Here is a 21,987-nt window from a genome sequence, read left to right on the forward strand (position 1 = left end):
CAGACACACACTCAAATGCCTCAGCTCCACCGCATACAATATTTGGCTTCTTTATAGCCTAAAATTACATTAAAAAGAAACATCTGGTCACTAAACTTTTTAAGTGTTTTTCTTCTCTAGAAACCATATCTTAATCTCACTGAGGTTAATGAGAAATTGACTTCAGCGGGGTCAGGATTTGGCATTACTAGAATCTGGTCACCCCTGTTACCGAATATTTTGTTTTAGGCTTTTTTAAAAAATCACATTTATTGTGGTTCTTGTTATGTCCATGTGGTAGCAGTTATTTGCTCCCATATATTCTGATTAGTGATGTTTCGTTGTTACAGATTTAAAGCAGAGTCTGACCAATACTATTTTGAAGGCACAGGCTATGCACTTGTCACAGCTAGAGAAGCAAATATTTTTCATTTGTACTACGAGCAGGAAATTCAAACTACTGCAGATGAAGGCATGGTGTTTTTTGCAGAAAACGAGGTAACTAATGAAGTGATTCTTTTGAATACTGTATATACTTCTTATAATAATTTGAAAACTGAAATTAATAGAGAAAGTGCTCAGAATAATAGCTCTCAAAACTACCATAGTCATCTGTGAAATGGATTAATAAAGTCTGTCCTATGTTTTATTGCTCTTGAATATTAATTATAACACATTTTAGAAACAGACATTTAAAGAACAGATGCTGATTATAGCACTGAACAGAGAGTGTGAGGTACTGTATGGTGAAGAATTGTCCCATTACTCACTCGAATGATGGCATCTCCAGCTTAGAAGAAACAGGCTCAGAAGGGGAATTGTTGGTGGCAATGTTGTGATGAGCTGACAAGTTTTAAAGAAGGCTATTCTTGAGGCAATCTAAGCTTTGTCTTGCTTTTAAGAGGAAATTACTATCGTAATGTGCATCCCTGAAATACCCCATACAAATAGAAGATGAAGAATAATTTGTAAGAATCAAATCATCTCACTTCGCCCAAAGCCACTGAGGTAGTGAGAGGTAATTGGAAATGGAGGATGGAATAGTATTAAAGAAAATGCAATAGATGAACTGCAGTTTTTGCTGCTTTGACCCTTTATATGGCTCTGAAAGAGATCCCCAAAAGAGTAAGGAAAATATATTGTTGTTATGCGTCATGTTACAGATAAATGGCATTTTGGTAATGTAAACCTTCCTTTAAAAGGACTCTGTATACATTTTTCCTTTTCATCAAACCAGTTATTTTTGTGATATTGGTACATGACAAAGGGAATTGTGTAACCCCCAAAAATGTAATAGTCATTTGTGCCTACCTTTCAAAATTATAGGCCAAATTCTGCTCCCAATTACTCCAGTTGAACCCATTGACTCCAATGGAGTTGCACCAGTGTAACTGGGAGGAAAATCTGGCCCTATACTGGTATCTGAGATGAGTGCTTTTTTGATTTAGGTATTGTGATTAGAGCTGATTGGAAAAATTCCAACAAAACATATTTTCATTAGCATTTGCCGATTCTGCAAAATCTGAAAGTTTTGCGGAGATAATTTGATTTTGCCAAAGTTCCAGTGGAAACCCACCTGGGTTTGCTCTACCGCCTCCTTGACAGCTTATCTCCCAGTCAGCTGGGAGCCTAGGCTTCCAGGGTCCACAGCTCTGGGGCTGAATTCTATTTCTTTGGAGAATTTTGAAATTTGCAGAGTTTTTTTCCAAACTGAAACAAAACCTAATTTCAAAATATTGAAATCCCACACACCACATGGAATTACCTTTCTCTGCCCAGCTCTAGTTCTGATAAATAACAGAGCAAGGAGAAACTTAGAGTATAGGTGATGATTCCTATAAACTTTGAGGCTTCAGGTAATCTGTTAGGTGCTAGAACTAATGATAAAATTGCCTTATTACTTAATTGTTGTATTACTTCTCTAATAAGAATGCTATATACATATTTGGTATGTTTAATATAATAAATCATTGCCTTATTGCTATAATAAAATTCACTAAACTCTGAAATAAAAAAAGGATGCAATCAAAATTTTGTGGAGATATGATGGTATTTTTTTGAGTTGATTCATTTTCGTGCGTTTGAGTTAATTATATTTGTCATTAAGAGTTTAAATTCTAGAATATTTCATATTATCTTTTCTTTTTGCCAAAAACTTTCTTGTTATTATTTACTGTCCTGGGAGGCAGTGTGGCCCAGAGGACAGAGCACTGGATTGGGTTCTGTTTCTAGCTCTGCCATAGGCTTGCTGCGTGACCTGGGGCAAGTCACTTAACTGCCCTGTGCCTCAGTTTCTCCAGCTGTAAACACCTGCTTTGTAAAGCACTTTGAGATCTACTGATGAAAAGTGCTATATAAGAGTAGTAGTATTATTATTTAACTTTATTAAACTTTATTAAAGTAATTCACAAGACAGTAAAAATACATATGATATATTACACAGTGTTTTTTTTTTTTCCTTATTGCAGGATCATTTCATTAGTTTGAATATTGAAAATGGCCATCTGGTGTTCAGATACAAACTTGACTCAGAACCTCCAAAGGAAATAGCAAGCAATAAAGAAGCTGTAAACGATGGAACATATAAGCAAGTATGTCATTTAAACAAATGATATATTTTAATAAAATATATCATGAACTTCTGAAAATATATAGATCATAATGGCTGAAGCTACACATCCTATTTCAAATTCTTCTGAATGTGAAGTTTTGCCTTTCTTTTTAGATGATTAGGCTAGAAAAACACTAGCTTATGTGTGCAGCTCATATGGAAATTAATCTTTACACTGCCCCATATCATGTATTTCTGTGGGAAAATAATTCCTGGCAGAATAACCACTCAAACAACTTGCTCTCTTGCAAGTGTATTGCTTTAATTAAGGATTATAATATTAATTGTAAATACCAACATTATTTTAATGTTTAGTTTGGTATTTTTATCAGAATTGTTTTAAGAAAAAACTTTTAGCTGACCTTTATGCAACCGCTTTTTTTATCTGATCAGCTTAAAAGCAGTCCAGCTATTTTGTGGAGCTATTTATATGAAGTCTGCTATGAAACACATAATCAAATCCCTTTATTGATGATTATTGTGGCCAAAAGTATAGTTAAACTGTACTGTTAAAATAGACAGATTTTTCAACAATAAGAAAATGTGACTGAAAAGTAAAAATAACAACGGTGTATGTGTTTATGTATGTATAGCTTAGAGCTGGGGAAATATTACAGATAATTATTTGTGAACATACATTCAAACTTTTAAATGATTTCACTTGTCTGTGTCCCTTTTTTGTTCAGCTTTCCTTGGATATTTTAACAACTATGTTTACTGGCAGGAATATATGCCTAAACAGTCAATTTTAGGAGAATATTTCAGAACATTCACAAAAGGCACATCTTGAATTCATATACATGAGTACTTATGCCAGAAACCTAATTCTAAAAGTCACACTCATCCAGTCAAGATGTGACCTATGTGTCCAATCAAAACAGCTCAATTTTGACTTACAAATGTAAAAGCCAAAAGCAGTACTCCCAGTGAACCAGCTGTAAGCAGTTGGTAGGCAGGGATATGTTTGCATAGAATACAAATGGAATTTCAAATACCATATTAATTTGTAGAAATCACAACTTGTTTGTAGACAATTTGCTCACAAACAAGAGGGCTAAATTTGATTAATAACTCGTTTACTGTGAATAGTTCATGCAGCTTTTGTGTATGTAGGTGTGTGTAAATGCACTGAGAAAGGAGTGGCTAATTCAAGTTCTGATTGTAGCTGGAAAAACTGCAGAGACCCGAACTTATTAGTAAAATGAAACGGAACACCCTTTTGCTAATTAAGAAACTTAGCGCCTGATTTTCAATGGTGCCAGTCACTCACACTCAGAACTTCATGAGTCAGAGTGATTCCAAACCATGTGAGTATTCAGTTTTGCCACTCAACTTTATGTGCCATACTTGCTAGAAGGCAGTGGGTTTCAGTGGCTAGGACTGGAAGTTATGAGATCTGTGTTCTGCTCCCTCTCTGCCACTGATTCACTGTGTGAACTTAGAAAAGTCACATCACCTTTCATCACCTCAGTCTCTTTTGCTGTAAAATAGGCATAATGATACTTACTCTTCTCTCAAAAGTGCTTTGAGAACTGCAGATAAAATGCATAATCTAAGTACTAAGTATGATTACATCTATTCATTGCTAGACAACTCATGCACAAAAATCTGCATACATCATTTAAGCATATATTACTGTCGGGGACTTTTTAACCCAGACGGCAAGGTTCGTTGTCTGACCGCAGAGTGAGAGACAGGCAACACCAGCAAGGTCCAATACAAGCTCTTTATTGAAGAGTGCACACAACAATAGAGAGCGGCCCGTCTCCAGAGAGAACCAGCCACGATTACAATAATTAGTGAGATTATATAGACAGTTCCGTCGCGTCATAGTTAAAGCAACCCAATCCCCCCCTTTACTAGTTAAAAACTTCTAATATTCATGCATATCTATGTTCTTTGACAGTACAAACAGTTCATGATTCCTCAGCAGCTTCTTATCAGCTTTTTCGTCATGCACTAGAAAGTAGGGAGTTAAGAACAGAAACAGGGAGTGAAGACTGCAAGTCTTCATATGTTCAAACAAACCATTCCTAGTACATTTGGTACAAGAATACGGCCCCCCGCCCTTTATCTTATTCTTTGTAGCCCAAGCAAGCATGTCCTCATGTTTCACAGAGAGACAGGAATGGCCCAGCAACTACAGTTAGCCTAACTTTGGCTAAGCTGGCCAAACAGTGTTCTGTACTCCATATTTTTTTGGCCTAACATTACTTACAAAATGTAGAGTAAATCGACTTGAAGCAATGCAGTTACTCTGTATTTAAACTGGTGTAAATCAGAGGAAAATTAGACCATTTGTATTATGCTATGTTTGCACATTTTCAGAAGCGATGTGCCGAGTCTTCATTTATTCACTCTAATTTAAGGTTTCGCGTGCCAGTAATACATTTTAACGTTTTTAGACGATCTCTTTCTATAAATCTATAATATATAACTAAACTATTGTTGTAGGTAAAGTAAATAAGGTTTTTAAAATGTTTAAGAAGCTTCATTTAAAATTACATTAAAATGCAGAGCCCCCCAGACCGGTGGCCAGGACCCAGACAGTGTGAGTGCCACTGAAAATCAGCTCGCATGCTGTCTTCGGCACGCGTGCCATAGGTTGCCTACCCCTGTGCTAAATTATTCTTATTTATTTTGTGTGCACTAATTCTCACTATCTGTCCATTTCAGATTAAATTATACATTTCTAGTAAACAAAACTCAGTTTTGATTAATCCTTGGATTAAAGCCAGCATCAGTGTCTTTAAGTTCACCACATACTACCTGGGTGGAATTCCATCTTCTCTGCGGGAACGGTGAGTTACGATTTTAAAAAGTCAGCAGGCCCAACCTTTCTGTAGGGTACACACACAAACCTCCCACTGACATCAGTAGAAGATTTTGGTGTGTATCCTATGGGAGGACTGGGCTCAGATTCTGTATGTTGTATGTGATGTGTAAATATATGTCAAAATCTGCAAGTTGTGGAAAATCATCTGGCTCTTTGTTACTTGGGATATGCTATGTAGACAGGACATGACAGTGAAAATTTGTGTGCAATGAGGGTTCATCTTGGAATCTGCTATTTTATTTTTCTATTTCATATCATTCTATTGACTGACTGTTGTACTATTCTGTGATTGAGGTAACAAATTACTTTTTTCTCTCTGAAACCAGCTTTAATATCTCCACATCTCCATTCCGTGGCTGCATTAAGAATGTGAAAAACCCCATCACTGCGTCTGTTACTTTTACTGAGACCATTGGTGTCAGTAGGAAGTGTTCCGATGACTGGAAGGTAATTTGCAAAGTTGCTTTTAGTATGTTTGTTTTTCACAGATTGATAGAAGGAATGGTTAAATCATCTAGTCTGACTTTCTTTATATCACAGGGCATTAACTTTCAACCAGCCTTGTGTTTGGCTAGAGTATAACTTCCAGAAAGACATCCAGTCTTGATTTGAAGACATCAAGAAATGGAGACTCCACCACTTAAGTCCCTTGGTAGTTTGTTCCAATGACTGATCACCTTCACTGTTAAAAATTTGTGCTGTATTTCTAATTTGAATTTGTCTGACTTCAACTTCCAGCCATTGGTTCTTGTTATCCTTTCTCTGCTAGATTAAGGAGCCCTTTTTAGTAACCAGTATTTTTTCTCTGTGAAGGTACTTATACACTGTAATCAAGTCTCCTTTCAATCTTCTTTTTGATAAGTTAAACAGATTGAGCTCTTTTATTCTCTTGCTGTAAAGCATTTTCTCAAGCTCTTGAATCATCTTTACAGTTCTTTCCTGCACCCTTTCCAACTTTTCAGCATCTTTTTTAAAATGTGGACACCTCCTTACTCCTCCTCATTACCCCCCTGTTTATACAACCCAGGGTCACATTAATTATTATTTTTATATTATAGCCCTTTTCGCCACAGCATCATATTGGGAGGGCATGCTCAATTGTTTGTCTACTGTGACCCCTAAAATCCTTAGTCACTGCTTTCCAGGATGCAGCCCTTCCTGAATGTCTAACTTACCAAGCTACCCTGGTCACTATGTATGACTGTTCTGTCCTCATGATTATTTACCACTCTGCCAATCTTTGTGTCATCTACAAATATTATCAGCAGTGATTTTTATATTTGCTTCCAGATCATTGATGAAAATGTTGAACAGTGTTGGGCCTATTAGTATTGAACCTTACGGAACCCCGCTAGAAATAACCCCACTCAATGATGATTGCCCTTTGACAACTACTTTTTGAGATGTCAGCCATTTAACCTGTGATATTGCATAGTTCTAAATTTTCAATCAGAATGTCAGACATACTAAGTCAAATGACTTACAAAAGTCTAAATATATTACATCTATGCAGTTACCTTTATCAATCAAACTTGTAATCTCATCAAAGCATGGAATCTGGTTTGTTTGGTCAGACTTTCATTTCCATAAAATCGTATTGACTGTCCTTAATTGTATTCCTGTACTTCAGTTATTTATCAGTTGAATCCTGTATCAGCTTTTCCATTGTTCTGCCTAGATCTGATGTCAGGCTAACCAGTCTATAGTTACTCAGATCATACCGCTTGCCATTTTTGAATACTGGCACAGCATTAGCACTCTTCTAGTCTTCTAGCATTTCTCCAGATTTTTAAATTATGAACCTTTAGCAATTGACATTCTTAAATAATCTTGAAAAATGTGACTAGTGGACCAGTAGCTGTCTCTACTTTGAGGAACGTATTTGTGTATGGGGTCTACATAGGTAGTCATCTCTTACTTCCTTTTCCTACCCCTGATGGATCCTCTGAGTTTTTGTCTGCATCCCATGGCTGTCACAACTTCCAACGTGCAAATCCATCCCCAGAGCCCTTTGCCACCACCGCTATTCTCCCTGCTGCAGCCAACTGGGTGGGACTCCCTTTCAACTCTGTGAATGCCACTTGATTTGTTCATGGTAGCCACTTCCTGTTGAAAGACTCTTGTCACTTCTTCTCCTCCCTTTCCACTGAGGTTGACTCTACTGCCAGTACAGCACTCTTGGCCTCACTGCCTAATGGATGAATGAAAGGGATTCAAATCTGAATGTACTCATTCCAGACCAAAGTTCATTCAGGTGGACACCGACCCTGCCTGCCTACTTTTTGTCTTTGAATATAAAATCATCTGGCCTTTTCTGATAACATAGACAGTAAACAGAGCAGAGCTGTGTATTATACTAAACAGGCCTCAGTTTACGTACACTGGTTCAGATCAAGATTGACTCCATAGATGCCAACAAAGTGTATATACTTGTTCTGTACTTGGAAACTCAGGTACCATACTCTCAATTTGTCTATTATATGTTTTCAGTTAGAGTCCATTCATGTATATATTAGCTTGAATAAAAGAATGAGAGACCAATTTCATAACTTACCTTAGGCAGTCCTGTAAAAAAAGTGATACATGAAAACCTAATTCATCATCTCTTTGCCTTTTAGCTTGTGAGATCTGCAACTTTCTCCAGGAATGGAATACTGGATTTGAATGATGAAGGTTTCCCATTTCCCAGCAATTTTCAAGTCGGATTTGGCTTTCGTGCGTTGGCACCCAGTGGAACGTTATTAAATTACAATATAAGGGTATGAAACATTCATTTCTGTTTCTGGATAAGAAAACTCACGTCTGTTTGGGACAGGAACATTTTTCAAAATCTCAGTTTCTTGCAGAATGGGAAAACTTTTTCCTGCTCAATTCTACTCACAATAAGATCTGGTCAAAAAAAAATTTGAGTTTTGAAATTTTTCATTGAAAAGAATAGACCTTTTGTGGTGGAAACTGTCCCCTAAAACAGTGGTTCTCAACCTTTCAAGGAGGCTGATTTGTCTTGTGTACCCCAAGTTTCACCTCGCTTAAAAACTACCAGTTCACAAACTCAGAAATAAAAATACTAAAGTATCACAGCACACTATTATTGAAAAATTGCTTACTTTCTTATTTTTACCATATAATTGTAAATTGAGAAACACTGATATAGTACATAGAGAAGTATAAACAAGTAAATGTCTGTATGAAATTTTAGTTTGTACTGACTTCACTAATGCCTTTCATGTAGCCTGTTGTAATACTAGGCAAATATCTAGGTGAATTGATGTACCCCCCTGGAAGAGCTCTATGTATCCTCAGGGGTACATGTACCCCCTGGTTGAGAACCACTGCCTTAAAACGTTCCCATTTTCCAACCATGACTGCACAGCACTCCAACAGTGTGGGTAAACTTAGGTATAGAGAGATTAAATTACTTGCTTGCTAATATGAAGTGGCAGAGAGAAGTGACTCCATTGGAGGGACAGACTGTGGAAGAAGTTCCTCTGTGCTTGTGCTTCTGGAGGAAACAATGGCATTAAGTAGGTGGGGAGTTTAATCTCTACCTCTGGTAAAAGTCAATTAAAATACGTTTAAATAACTTTTTTATCTTTTTTTATTTTTTTGCATCCCAAAGTCTGGGGTAGGCAGGGAGAATCATAGAATCATAGACTTTAAGGTCAGAAGGGACCATTATGATCATCTAGTCTGACCTCTTGCACAATGCAGGCCATAGAATCTCACCCATCCACTCCTGTATCAAATCCCTAACCTATGTCTGAGCTATTGAAGTCCTCAAATTGTGGTTTAAAGACTTCAAGGTGCAAAGAATCCTCCAGCAAGTGACCCTTGCCCCACACTGCAAAGGAAGGCGAAAAACCCCCAGGGCCTCTGCCAATCTGCCCTGGAGGAAAATTCCTTCCGGACACCAAATATGGCGATCAGCTAAACCCTGAGCATCTGGGCAAGACTCACCAGCCAGACACCCAGGAAAGAATTCTCTGTAGTAACTCAGATCCCACCCCATCCAACAGGCCATTGGGCATATTTACCGCTAATAGTCAAGATCAATTAATTGCCAAAATTAGGATATCCCATTATACCATCCCCCACAGCTCCCCTTGGAAGGCGGTTCCAGAACTTCACTCCTCTGACGGTTAGAAACCTTCGTCTCTTCCCATCTCCAGGAGCTGTGTTAGCCGCAGGGGTTCTGGAGTCATATGATTTGGGATATTACCCTGGGAGAAGTACAGTTTTTGGGGTGGCCCAGATCAGTTGTGTGGGAAGGAAGTTTTCCTCCCACGGAGCCATGTTGGATTCCAAGAACTCTTGGGAGCAATGCACGCTGCCACCCTGACTTACCATTGGGAATTGGGTTCATGGTGATATCAGGAAAACCTGACGCTGCCTATATTTAATTATAAGTTTATAGGATTTTTTTTTTTTTAGCCTTATGTGCTTACCATCTTTCTGAGAGACGGCTTTGTAATCGTAAAGATGACAGATGAGGAAAAACAATCCAGCAAGAAATATGAAGATGGTTCAATGCATTATGTGTCAGTAATCAAAGATGGCGACATGTAAGTCCAGTTCTGTGTTTGGTTTTTGAATGGACTGCAAGCCTTGGTTAGAAAGAGAAGATTGTAGAATGTTTGCTTGACCTGATGTTTGGTTATAAAACGGTACGGAGTTAAAACTAAATTCTGAATCGTGCTAGCAGTGGATATGGACATTCTGAAGCACCAGAAGATTCTTGGTCTGCGTATTTGCATATCAGTACCTACTGAGTTTCCGTTCAGCTCCTGAACTTCACAGCAACACTGGTAGTCTAAGCTTTCAAACCAAAAGGCTTGAATCTGCTTTTCTGTGCACTAAGTGTCTTTCTCTGTGGTTGGGCAAGACATAGCTTTGGACAGCTTCTCACACACATAGTCTTCCTATCTTTGAGTGTAAATTGCAAACCTGTCTAATGCAGCTGTTTTACAGGCCTGAGGAGGAAGGGTAATAGCTCTCCTAATGTTCTCAATATCGATCTGATATATAGATTATGAGACAATTTATTAAAATTTATCTAATTTACTGAAAATTAGATGACTTCTAAAACACACTGGTCTCTATAGGGTTATATAAAAACTTGTGCTGGTTAAAAAAGAAGGGTTTGAAAGATAGCCTGTGATTGTATTAAAGCCCTGGGCTAGTGATAACGTTCAGAGTTTTTCTGTAATAGCAGTGTCCAATTTGTCAAATTCTGTTTCCTTTTGGCATAAGGGGTAGAATCCTGGCCCCATTGAAGTCAATGAAAATTGTGCTGTTGACTTCACTGAGACCAAGATCTCACCCAAAGAATGTAAGGCTATGTGCTGCTGTCATTATAACTGTACTGCACCATTTTAAATATGGTTAAGTCAATGAAGTAGTACTGGCATAAAACCCATGGAAGTGATAGGAGACCAGGCCTGTAAATGCCATCAGAATTAAAATGTAACTGGAAGGCACATGTGTGTCAGATCTTTCTTTAAAAAAAATTCATTTAGCTGGTAGCATGTTTTTCCTAAATTTTTCACTCTTATTTGTATTCATCTTGTTTCAGGGTCAGGCTGCTGGTTGATGACCTGCCTGTGTCAATGGCTGTTGAACTTCAAGGAATGTCTAAAAAATTAAGTTCTATAAGATTGGGTGGGGATAATTTTGAAGGCTGCATCTCCAATGTCTTTATTCAAAGGTACTTAACTTGGGAATATTTGTAGGTGCCGACATCGGGGTAAAGAGAGAAATGACCTGTTTTCCTTTGAGTAATTGGAATTTCTTCTCACTAATCTGCATTTCTTCTAGATACATGAAACCTTGCTGAATGCATAACCTTGTTGCACAACAAATAAATTATTGTATTTGACCAATTCATCAGTTTTGTAAGATTTAATGGAGTTTGATCTTTTGATCTTTTGGAAGATCACTCTGAATCGTATTCCTTCACTAGAAGTTTGGTTTAAAAGCATGATTATATTGGAATGGGTATATTGCAAGGCCCAAAATTTTCAAACATCTGTGCCTAAATTATACTCATCAAAAATACATGTGCAGCCAGATAACTGCATGAGCAAGAAATATTTGCATATGCAAAATGAATAATTACATCAACATATAGGGGTACTTGTAAAAAGACCCGATTGCTGGTTTATGTTACCCATTTGTTACTCAGGTTTTTTCCCTCCACATCCACCTGGTGGTAGATACATCTTTGCAAGCCCAATTTAGAAAAGAAATTTCACCTTAAGTGTTTTCTTTCATTAGGTTAATTCCTATCACAGGTATTCTCCCAGCTGGGGCCTGCTTGTTTCCGCTGACTATTGAGTGTTTGAATGTGCATGAGTGTGTGTGGTTTCACAAAAATTATGATGTATTTTTGGTTTGTATATATCTTCATTAAATCTTTGCCTTAGCATTGGGAAGTTGTGCAACATGTATACTAACCTCCCTGTCCATCTGTGATCTACCAAAATTGGAGAGATTCCTTTAACCTTACAACCTACATACAGTATGTGTACATTTATTCTCATTGATTTAGCTTTTGCACAAAGAAAATTGATATAAGAGTGTTTCTGGCAACAGGGCAGAGTTGCACAGTAACAAACCGATAGCTTTTTAGCCCTCATACTTGGGATCCAGTTGAGTGGGTATGTGGCTGATTTAGCAAGACTGTAGGTTTGACCTGACCAATCCTCTTCTATTGCTAATCAGCAAAACCTTCTTAATCTAGTCCAGAAGGTCTGACACTGCCAGGGTTACTGTATTCTAGTTCTCTTTTCTCAAGGGCAACAGCATTTTTTCAAGTAAGTAGTTTTTGGTAGGCTCCTAAATTCAGTTGAGGATGCAACAGCAGTGGCTTACCTCAGTAGTATGGCTGTAGCAGAGGTGATGTTTCAGGCAAGAACTACAAACTCCTTTAGTTTTTCACAAACTTCCCACCCAATAGGTCATGCAGCATCTTCAATGATTCCCCCCCCCCCCCAAGAAAGCAGCTGATACTTTTATTTAGGCTTGGCCTGCTAAAACTGCCAGAGGAACAGCACTAGATGCTATGTGCCACCTACTGTATAAGTGGTTGGGATTTCCTGGTGACATCACATGCTAATACAAAATATATGAGTTCTTATGACAGTAATTCTGGATGTGCCTGTGCCAAGAGTTTAGGATCATTAATATAAATCATACTATTGTGACAGGTGAAAATTGGTAGATGTCCCTTGACCAGACTGTAATTGAGAGTAGATATACCTTGTAAGGCTATATGTCCAAACAATGCAGCTCTAGAATACATGGTGGTTTTCATTAAAGAATAGGGATGATAAAGGGTGGTCTCCTATAGCACTCATTGCTCATTCTCATCCTCGTGTTTATTCCTCATTCTAGGACAGGTCAGCTCCCTCAAGTTCAAAATCTAGTCAGTTATACTGAGAAGTCTGGTGTATCCGTGGGAGCCTGTAGGATATACAAGTCACCCCAGCCAATGCTGCTGAAAGAATTAGCAGATCCTAACAGCTCTAAGATTTTCAAGGTATGTTTATGTTTACTATAAACTCCAATCCACACTGATTCTCAGGCTTAGGCTCCGCCAACATGGGCTGGCAGGGTTGAGGAACTGATGTTACTCCTTTTCCATCTAGCATCTGGAGCAGGGTCTCCCTTCTCCATATCCCATGCTCAATATATAACTCTCCATAGTGATAACAGTTCATCAGACACTCAAAGAAGCGTGTTGACTGATTCTGATGGGAATTATGAAATACATGTATTGAATTATTATCTCAGTTATCCATATTAAAGATTTAAATTCTGCCTTGCAGTTACAGAAGGAAAAGCACCTTGCTTACCTGACAGGTGCCAAAGTGCAGCTAGACCAGAAAAGCTGTGCTTTATCTACTCAGCTAAATTTCATCAATGGAGCTTATCAGTTTGGCAATGCTCCCAACAGTCATTTGCTGTATAGACTTTCTCAGGCATCACTGACAGACAGGTAATGCAACAGTTCTCCACTCAACTTCTAATACTGTATTCTTCAATGAACCTGGAGCCTAGCCTTTAGGTGCTAAGGGTTATGATTTCCCAATGTGCATCTCTTTGGGAGTAATGGGGTGCACCCTGATTGTTCTGTTAAGGGCTTGACAGAGAACTTTTTCTCCCGATCATTATTTCTACAAAACAAAACTGAACAGGTTACCTGGAATGAGATGTTTGAATTTAGTGCACATTGAGGCCCAATCCAAGAATCTAAATCTGCCGACTTCAGCCCACATTCAGAAATGTGCATGGTGTACCACATAATTATGATTCCAAAAGCCACTATTGTGTTAACAAATTATTCGACTTGTGTTTATAGGTCAAACTCTCCCTCTACATTCCATCATAACAGTTAAGACCAGACTAGGTGCTTCTGTTACTGGTTTCTGGGATGGAACTCTCTGAGACTGATGACTGGGTTTTTCAGAAGAGTGTCCTTGTCTGTCGAAGTTCCTTCTTCTCTTGGTTTGCCAAAACTAAAATTCAGGACACACTATATGGCCCTTCTGTTCAGAGAGGATTTTTAATTAAATTCAGTGGCTACCAAACAGTGAAGATACGCACTGGCCTTGTCTACTCTATATTCTCTACAGTACTAAGTACATCATCAGCATTCAAATACTTAATAGTAATCTCACTTTGCTGTACTGGTATTATAGGAATATGTATGTTTGTTCCAATTGAATTCACATGTAACTTCCTGCACAGCACAATGACAATAAATATAATGTTTCTGATCACATTTATATCCAGTCTTATACTGATAATTCCAACAACCTCAGTGGAGTGACTCCTGATTTACACTGGTATAAGTGAGAGCAGAATCAGGCCCCCTGCATCTTTCAAAAGGGTATGGAAAGAGTATGACAGTAAGCAAAACAAGGCCATATTTTAATGTCTTCTCTGATCCTCTTTCCACTAAAGGTCACATTTTTCAATAGACGTACGGACTGCATCATCGGGAGGACTGATATTTTTTGTGGGAAATAAGCCTGAGAGCTCTTATATGGCTCTTTACATTTCCAAGGGACGTTTTGTCTTTTCATTTGGTGTTGGAGGGAAGAAAATTAAAATCAAAAGCAAAGCAAAATACGATGACGGGCAGTGGCATACTGTAAGTATAACGACAGTTAGGACAGAATTAACTGTGTGAACCATTGCAAAACATGAACCATCGCTTAATATGCACAGTTGTAAGTGCTCAGCATTTTAAAATGCTGAGAGTATAATCACCTCAACCTTGTCGAGCTAGTTCATATGACTGAAGGTTCATGTGGATGACAGGTCTTCATTGTCAAAAAGCTCATGGCAGTGGCCTAGTTCTAATGCAAATAGTATTGTAACAATACTTGTATTACTTTAGGAAAGTTCCCCAAAAAAGGGAACATTAAGGTAGATAGTATGTGTCTGTGGGATAGGGACATTATGGTATAAGGCATTATTCTGATGCCCGTTGGTGTATATCTAGAAAGTCAATGGAATTACTCTGGTTATATACCAGAGTAAGGAAAAACAAGAAACCTGGATAACAGATGTGCAAAATATTCCTAGTTTTTGAACGATAAGGTATTTGAAAAAGCATTTTGCCCACCTACTTTCTTTATATTTTTGCTAGTTTCAAGTGAGCCTCAAAAATGTGTGCTGATTTTAGGACTATACTGTCTATAACTTGATGGATAGGGTTTTCCGAAGCACCAAAATGATTTAGGAGCACAAGTTCCATTGACTTTCATTGGGACTTGTGCTTCTACCTCACATAAGTGATTTTGAAATCCCACCCAATGTGTCTAATGGTAATTTTGCTTTCCCCCACAAAGGTGGTATTCAGTATGCATGGGAAGAATGGCCATCTTGTTATTGATGGCCTGAGGGCCAGGGAAGGAAAACTGGCAAGTAATTCCACCTTCAGCACTAAGCCACCAGTCTATCTGGGCGGGCTTCCATCCCTGAAAGTACAGGTAAATAATGGAGATTTTGAGGGTGTTTTTTTCATTGTACAGCAAATGAAGACACTGAAGTATTGTAAAGGGAGGTCATAATGATGAGAGGGATTTAGATTACTAAGGCCATCTATACATGGTGTCCACAAATTCCTAATTATAGACACTCCCCTTCCCCAACTGTGTGCCCAGCCCTCAAATTATCAACATTTCGGTCTATAAATTGATTGCAGTCATGTGCTGCTCCTGATTCCCCTTTACCTCCAAAAGTCGAATTCCTCTTTTCTCCAAGAGCACCTCTTCCCCTTAGAGCGTTCACTTCAGCAGATACTTAAGGTGTCTCCAGCTAAACTAGATTTAGGAATATTCAGTTCCAGAGGGAGGGATTCCCACTTACTAATCACTGTAATTTTAGGAGGGATTATAGATGTAGAACTTGATTCTAATCTTAGGTATGCATTGCCTCTGTTACCTTTAAAAATGATCTGTTAGGTATGTGCATCACTACACAATAGCTGTTTGGGGTGGGTGGGTGGTTAGTATTTGAAATCAGAATTAGACTGTTAGATTGTCAACATTTTGATGGATCATTGGAAGACAGCTATTCTATAAATAAGATTTTGTAATAACCCTTTCAAGATTTCAACTTTTCTAGCACGCTTGAGTCTTTCGTGGTTTACTGGTATTTCTTTCATGACATAGTACACATTTACACCGTATCAGGGACAGTCTTTAGGTGCATTTCATACTTGGGTACCACCATCAAACAGTGCTAAAGAACTGCTTGGCTGATCTGTTATTAAAATAATAGCTATCATGCTTTAATTTGTTATATTATTATTAATTAATTATTATTATTATTACTCATGTTTTTAAATATGCTTTCAGAATATACCAAGAAAGAGTTTTGTAGGTTGCCTGAGAAATTTTAAAATGAATGGAAAGCTCATGAATACTCCTCATCGGAACACTGATGTCCCTCCATGTTTGGATGGCTCTTTGGAGACTGGGATATATTTCTTTAATGAAGGGGGATATATCATCATTGGTAAGTAGTGTAGCAATCGCTACGTGGAGCTGTCTTTATTATATAATCCACATAGATAGATAGAGACATAGATATATAAATATCAATTCATTATATCATATAAATATAGCTCCATGTTGTACATGTATATATAGGTGATACTCTTCCCCTTTTTAATGTGATGTTCTAATTATTCTCCCTCCTCCCCTTCTCACACCTGCAGATAACTCTTTTGTGATGGGTTTGGAATTTAAGATCATATTTAACATTCGTGTGAGAAGTCTAACAGGTGTCCTACTCCATACTGGAAACAAACAAGGCAACTATTTAACTGTTTACATGGAGGCAGGAAAGGTGAGTGTAGGGTTTATTTCTGTTTGAATTGTATTACCATAACTAAGAAGAGAGACACCTTACTTTGAACACCAAACTAACTTAGTACAAAAGAAAACCAAATTAAAAATACATTTGAAAACTTCATGATGGTGTCTTATAACCATCTCTGGGGAGCGTGAACCTTAAATTTGCTACCATACCAGTATGCGCGGCTTCCATTGTATGCACGCAGGCTTCCATCAGGCAGCTCCATGATAGTCCATGCTGGGTGAAGGGAAGTGTCAGAGAATCCTCCTCTCCTCAGGACAAGGAACACCTGTGGTATTCTGCTCCTACAAAAATCTAGAAGGGTTTAGGCCAATGGATCATGGAACCATGTGCTCTAACTTCTCCTTTAACCGTCAGGCTGCTAGGAAGAGCGCAACCATGGAGCACTGACTGCTTTGTGCAGCTCCCTGTGTAGTTTCTCCGTAGCTTTCTGCACACACCCACTGCAGAATCTCAGCAGTTCTATTTTAGTATCTTTTTCAATAGCTGAAGGGTGTGTCAGGGGAGTTGAAGGAAACCCGGGGAAGGAGGCAAGGGCGTGGATTTATGTATGTATAGAGTATACACTATCCTCTCTTAGGACTCTGTAAATGGAATCTATCTTCCTTTAAGGAAGACTGTTTGGGAATACAAATATTTTGACTGTGCCTTTTAAAGTGTTGGTGAAATGCACCAGTCAGTGAGTTCAGTAAATTGTTTAGAGTCAGATATTCTTTTGTCACTCCTTTCTTTTCCCTAGTAACTTGAAAGATGTTTTACAGGTCACTGCCTCTGGAAATAATGGTGCTGCAGATTTCCAGACATCTGTCACTCCTCAGCGGTCTCTATGTGATGGACAGTGGCACTCCATAGCAGGTACTGTATCCTCTTGCCTGCTCTTCTGAAACTGGAATGGGTGGGAAGAACAAAAAAGACTGCCGTAGCCCTAAATTTAATGCCTAACCCCTTATACACTAAATAATTCCATTGCTGTTTTTTCTGAGAACACTCTTTAGAGTAATAACAGGTTGTAATTATTTAAGACTGCATGTAGGGAAGAGAACCTTTGGGCTTTTATGTTGAACACTTTCTCATCCCCATAGTATTTTGGTATATGTCAGTTTGACTTGGAAATATAGTGAAATAAAACTTCCCCTATAAATCACACTCCTGCAAGACAAACACTTCTTAAAATAGTAAGTCATGGCTAGCGGATGCTTGACTGGACCAAAGTTACTGATCTACCAAATTCCTTACAGTAACTCAGAAACAGAACATTGTGCACCTAGATGTGGATGCAAAGAGCAACTACACCATTGGATCCTCTGCCTCACTTTCTGCTAACGTGGGTCATCCACTTTATTTTGGAAGAGTTCCAGGTAATATTACTTCAAGTTAATGTTTTGTTGCTCTTCCTGGTGTTTTGTTTCTTTTTGTGAAAGAAAAAAAAATCAAACACACTATGGGCCATATCATCTCCTATAAGGGAAAAAATACTCAGGTGACAGGAGACTTAACTTGTATTATCTCAGCATTTTTTGTCAGGTAGGCAGGGTCTTGCACACTTTCTCTCTCTCTCTGTCACACACACACACACACACTCTCTGTGTCTACAGTACAGGCTGGCATAGCTCTGTAGCATAGATGCAGCCTACGCCATTAGAAGGCATTTTTCTGTCTGTGTAGGAACACCACCTCCCTGAACAACATTAATTACCTCAGAAGCACTCTTCAGTCAACATAGCTATGTCTACACTGGGGCTTAGGTTGGCATAGCTACATCGGTCAGGGGAGTGGTTTTTTTATACCTCAACTTACATAGCTATACCAATATAGCTTTCATATGTCAACCAAACCCCCTCCACCACCACCACCACCACCAGAATTGGTAGGAGGTCTGCCACTTGAAACACACAGATATATTATCTTTGGAGATCAATGCCATCAACTGGGGACCCTGTGTGTTTGCACTGCTTCCCAGCCTCCCCACCACTCCCAAGTCTGCCTGGCTCCATCAGGGTCTGTGCTGTCAATACCTCTCTACTAGCCCTAGTCCCACCATCAGGGTCAGCTTTTTTGTGCTGCAGGAGTCACCATTCTGTTATGTGAAATTTGGGTCAGGAGAGAGGGAAAAAATGCTAGTGTAAAAATGAATTGGGGCAGCAAAGAAGGCAGAGGTAGCTACAGACCTAACATTTCCTCTTTTCTGCATTCCTCTCTCCCTGCCCCCCCAAGCTAGGTCCATGAGCCAAGGGAACGCTGACTAGTCACCAGGGTCAAAAGGGGGTAACATTATAAACATTACAGTATTTATATTGGGTCTGATGGCCCCTCTCTGTTTTCACCCAGTCTACATTAGGTTTTCCTCGGGATGTTCCGGTTGGGAGTAAAAACTGATGTTGTTGTCTGATATTTTCATTTATACAAAGTCCTGCTTCTCCGAATGCAGGAGGAACCAAAAGCAGAAAGGAGTAGCTTCTTAGCTTACAGGCCCAGGCTTCTTTCAGCCAGCACCCCCAACCCAGCACTTATCTCAGGGTCACTCCACGCTGTCTCAGTCACTGCCTGGTTGTGTGTTCCTCCCCCTGGCCCGCACCAAAACAATGCTCACAAAAAGCCACTCCACCCATATAGTCCAAAACTCCTGGGAAGGTTCACATACTCCTTTTGTTACGGGTGAGGGCTTGAGATGAATTTATCCTTCCAGTTACATTAACTGAAGGGTGCATTCACACCCATCAATCTCACTGAGGTTTTAACTGAATTCATAGCAAGGTTTCACCAGTTCATAACAACAGCAAAACATGATAAAATGTGCAATAATTTTTTAAATTATTTTATTTACCATAGTAAAGTAGTTTAATTCAACTTAGAATGTTGGTATCATATTACATTCTGAAAGCAAAGACTTTCAATAATCAGAGGTATCAAAGGGAACATCTTAAAGCCACCAGCCTGTTGTATTCAGTGCTTTGCAAAACAGCTCATATTATTTAGCTGCTCTTTCTTCCTTGTCTTTACAGCAGATTTGGAAACACCCTTGGTTCCTGTTCGGGACTCCTTCCTTGGCTGTCTGCAGAACATTAAAATAAATGACAAACCTGTCTCTGTCAGCAAAATTTCAGAGGTTCATGGTGCAGTCAGCTTGAATGGATGCCCTGCCAATTAACTTTGCCATTACATAATAAGGGAATTATTTGTACCCTGGTTGGGTTGGGACTCCTGATGTACTGTATGAATTACTGCAATATGGGTTCTCCTTCCCTGATCACTGTGTTACTCTTGTCAATTATGATGTTCAAAATGGCTTACAAGTTGATACATCTTCTGGAATGGTGGCCTGTGCCAAAGCTAATTAAAAGTGTTGGCTTTGTTAGACTTCTTATTAAATTTGATTGCTTTCCCGGGTAATTCATTGGGTGTGTGAGATATATACATAAAATATAAAATAGTATTGTTTTTACACATAGTGGGCCAAATGCTGCTTTCATCCTCCCTGGTGTAGCATTAAACTAACTCCATTAACTTAGCTGGAGTTATTTTGGATTTACGCTGGTGTGAGTGACTGCAGAATCTGGCCTAATATAAAGAACTTTATAAAAATATATACATTTCTTTGGGTTGATGAGCAGTGTTTATACTGAAATGTACATTAATGTTAATAATAATATAAATGGAGTTTGAAGCACTTTAAAGAGTGGAACTCTGGAAGATTGTTGCTGTGTTAAGAGTTCTGGGGCCAAATAAATGGAATATGCTCTTTTAAAGTCTTCCATATTCTTATTTGGTTGTAAAATTCTTTTAACACGGCTTTTTCCTTAATTTGTTATTCACCGTGGCCAAATTCTGCTTGGTTTATGTGAGTAAGCCCATTGACTTCAAGGAGACAGCTTGCCCGAGTAAGTGGGACTGGGCCCATTGTTTCTGGTCACCAGAATTTAGATATTAAACACTTCTGATTAGGATAACTTTCCCTGTGGCTTTCAGAACCAGGATAGATGCTCTGTTTGTTTTCCTGATGAAATGAAGACAAGACCGATTTATTAACACCGAAGTACTGAGCGCACTGTCACTTATACAGCACAAACTGCAACACTAAAACCAAGAGAATGCTTAGTTTGACATTCAAGTTTGTCTGACCATGATCCCTTACTCCACAGAACCCTGTTTGCATTGTTATTATGAATATGGGGCTGGGCTGAGTAAATGCTGTGGGGCTTCAATCACCACATTCATTCAAACCCAGCATTTTCACCCTATTTAAGTATTAGTCCACTCCCCAGTGCACAGCCCCTATCCTTGTCTGAAAACTGCACTCGCTCTGCATCTTCCGAGGCTCGGCAAGTCTCTTTGGAAGCTCTTATGTTGTTCCTAAAGTCAGCCACTAGGTGGCATAAGATAGCAGTATAAACAAACCTCAGGTCCCACAGGCTGTGTGGTTCATCTTCATGATGTGTCCAATGCCTTCCAGGACAAGATTCAGCAGCCCTGTCTATGAGTGTTTGGCACGGCATGCAGTATGGGTAGTAAAACATGCTGCCTAGCAAGATGGCCCTTATGGATTTGAGCATTAATTTAATAAAAAATCTTGTGGTTTCAATGCGTGTGTTTGAAAATCAAACCAAAAACCCTCCATTATATCCAGGGCCGGCTCTAGGGACCAGCAAACCAAGCATGTGCTTGGGGCAAAACATTTTCAAGGGCAGCATTCTGGCCATTTTTTTTGTGCTTCCGGTGGCAAAAGCCTAGAGCCGGCCCTGGCAGCAGCAGCGCATCGTGCATGGGGGGCCCCCTGTAGCTGCTGCGGTTCGCGCCGCAGGGGAGCAGCGCCCACACCTTGTGGCTGGGCCGGGCAGGCTTCGAGCGGGGGACACTCAGGCTGGGGGACACCCCAGGGGGCATACGGAGCTGCCTGCAGGTGCCGCAGGGCGGCCGCCCCCCAGTGCTGCAGCCGGGGCTGGGCGAAGCAGCCCAAGCCGCCCAGGGACTGTGGCAGGGCGGCCAGAAGCAGCAGCAGCAGCGGGGCCATAAAGGGTGTGGTGCTGCCATGCGGGGCCTGCGTCCTGCTCTCCGGGGCTCCGCTGCCTCTGGGGCTACCCTGCCCTGGCTCCTCAGCCACCTGCCGGGGCGGTCCCCCGGCTCTGCCCTCCCGGGCCCCAGCCAGTCCTGGAGGTGGGAGCCCTGGATGGAG

At 39.5% G+C, this 21,987-nt stretch overlaps 1 protein-coding gene across 2 annotated transcripts in view; it reads left to right on the forward strand.

Moving 5' to 3' along the window:
• LAMA3 (laminin subunit alpha 3) overlaps positions 1–21,427 on the forward strand; it is a 186,041-nt gene extending 164,614 nt beyond the window's left edge. The window contains exons 61-76 of one of the 2 annotated variants that reach the window (XM_034762779.1): positions 330–477; positions 2,448–2,570; positions 5,267–5,391; positions 5,753–5,873; positions 8,045–8,185; positions 9,858–9,988; positions 10,999–11,130; positions 12,819–12,963; positions 13,253–13,422; positions 14,391–14,580; positions 15,284–15,424; positions 16,295–16,454; positions 16,657–16,787; positions 17,579–17,672; positions 18,056–18,175; positions 19,820–21,427. In XM_034762779.1, the coding sequence (XP_034618670.1) occupies positions 330–477; positions 2,448–2,570; positions 5,267–5,391; positions 5,753–5,873; positions 8,045–8,185; positions 9,858–9,988; positions 10,999–11,130; positions 12,819–12,963; positions 13,253–13,422; positions 14,391–14,580; positions 15,284–15,424; positions 16,295–16,454; positions 16,657–16,787; positions 17,579–17,672; positions 18,056–18,175; positions 19,820–19,965 (2,218 nt within the window). In that variant the 3' untranslated portion in view covers positions 19,966–21,427. The remainder of the gene's footprint in view (positions 1–329; positions 478–2,447; positions 2,571–5,266; positions 5,392–5,752; positions 5,874–8,044; positions 8,186–9,857; positions 9,989–10,998; positions 11,131–12,818; positions 12,964–13,252; positions 13,423–14,390; positions 14,581–15,283; positions 15,425–16,294; positions 16,455–16,656; positions 16,788–17,578; positions 17,673–18,055; positions 18,176–19,819) is intronic. The other variant, XM_034762778.1, reaches the window with a different exon arrangement.
• Positions 21,428–21,987: the final 560 nt, after the last annotated feature.

This window comes from Trachemys scripta, chromosome 2 (assembly GCF_013100865.1).
Source record: "Trachemys scripta elegans isolate TJP31775 chromosome 2, CAS_Tse_1.0, whole genome shotgun sequence".
Classification (NCBI taxonomy): domain Eukaryota; kingdom Metazoa; phylum Chordata; order Testudines; family Emydidae; genus Trachemys; species Trachemys scripta.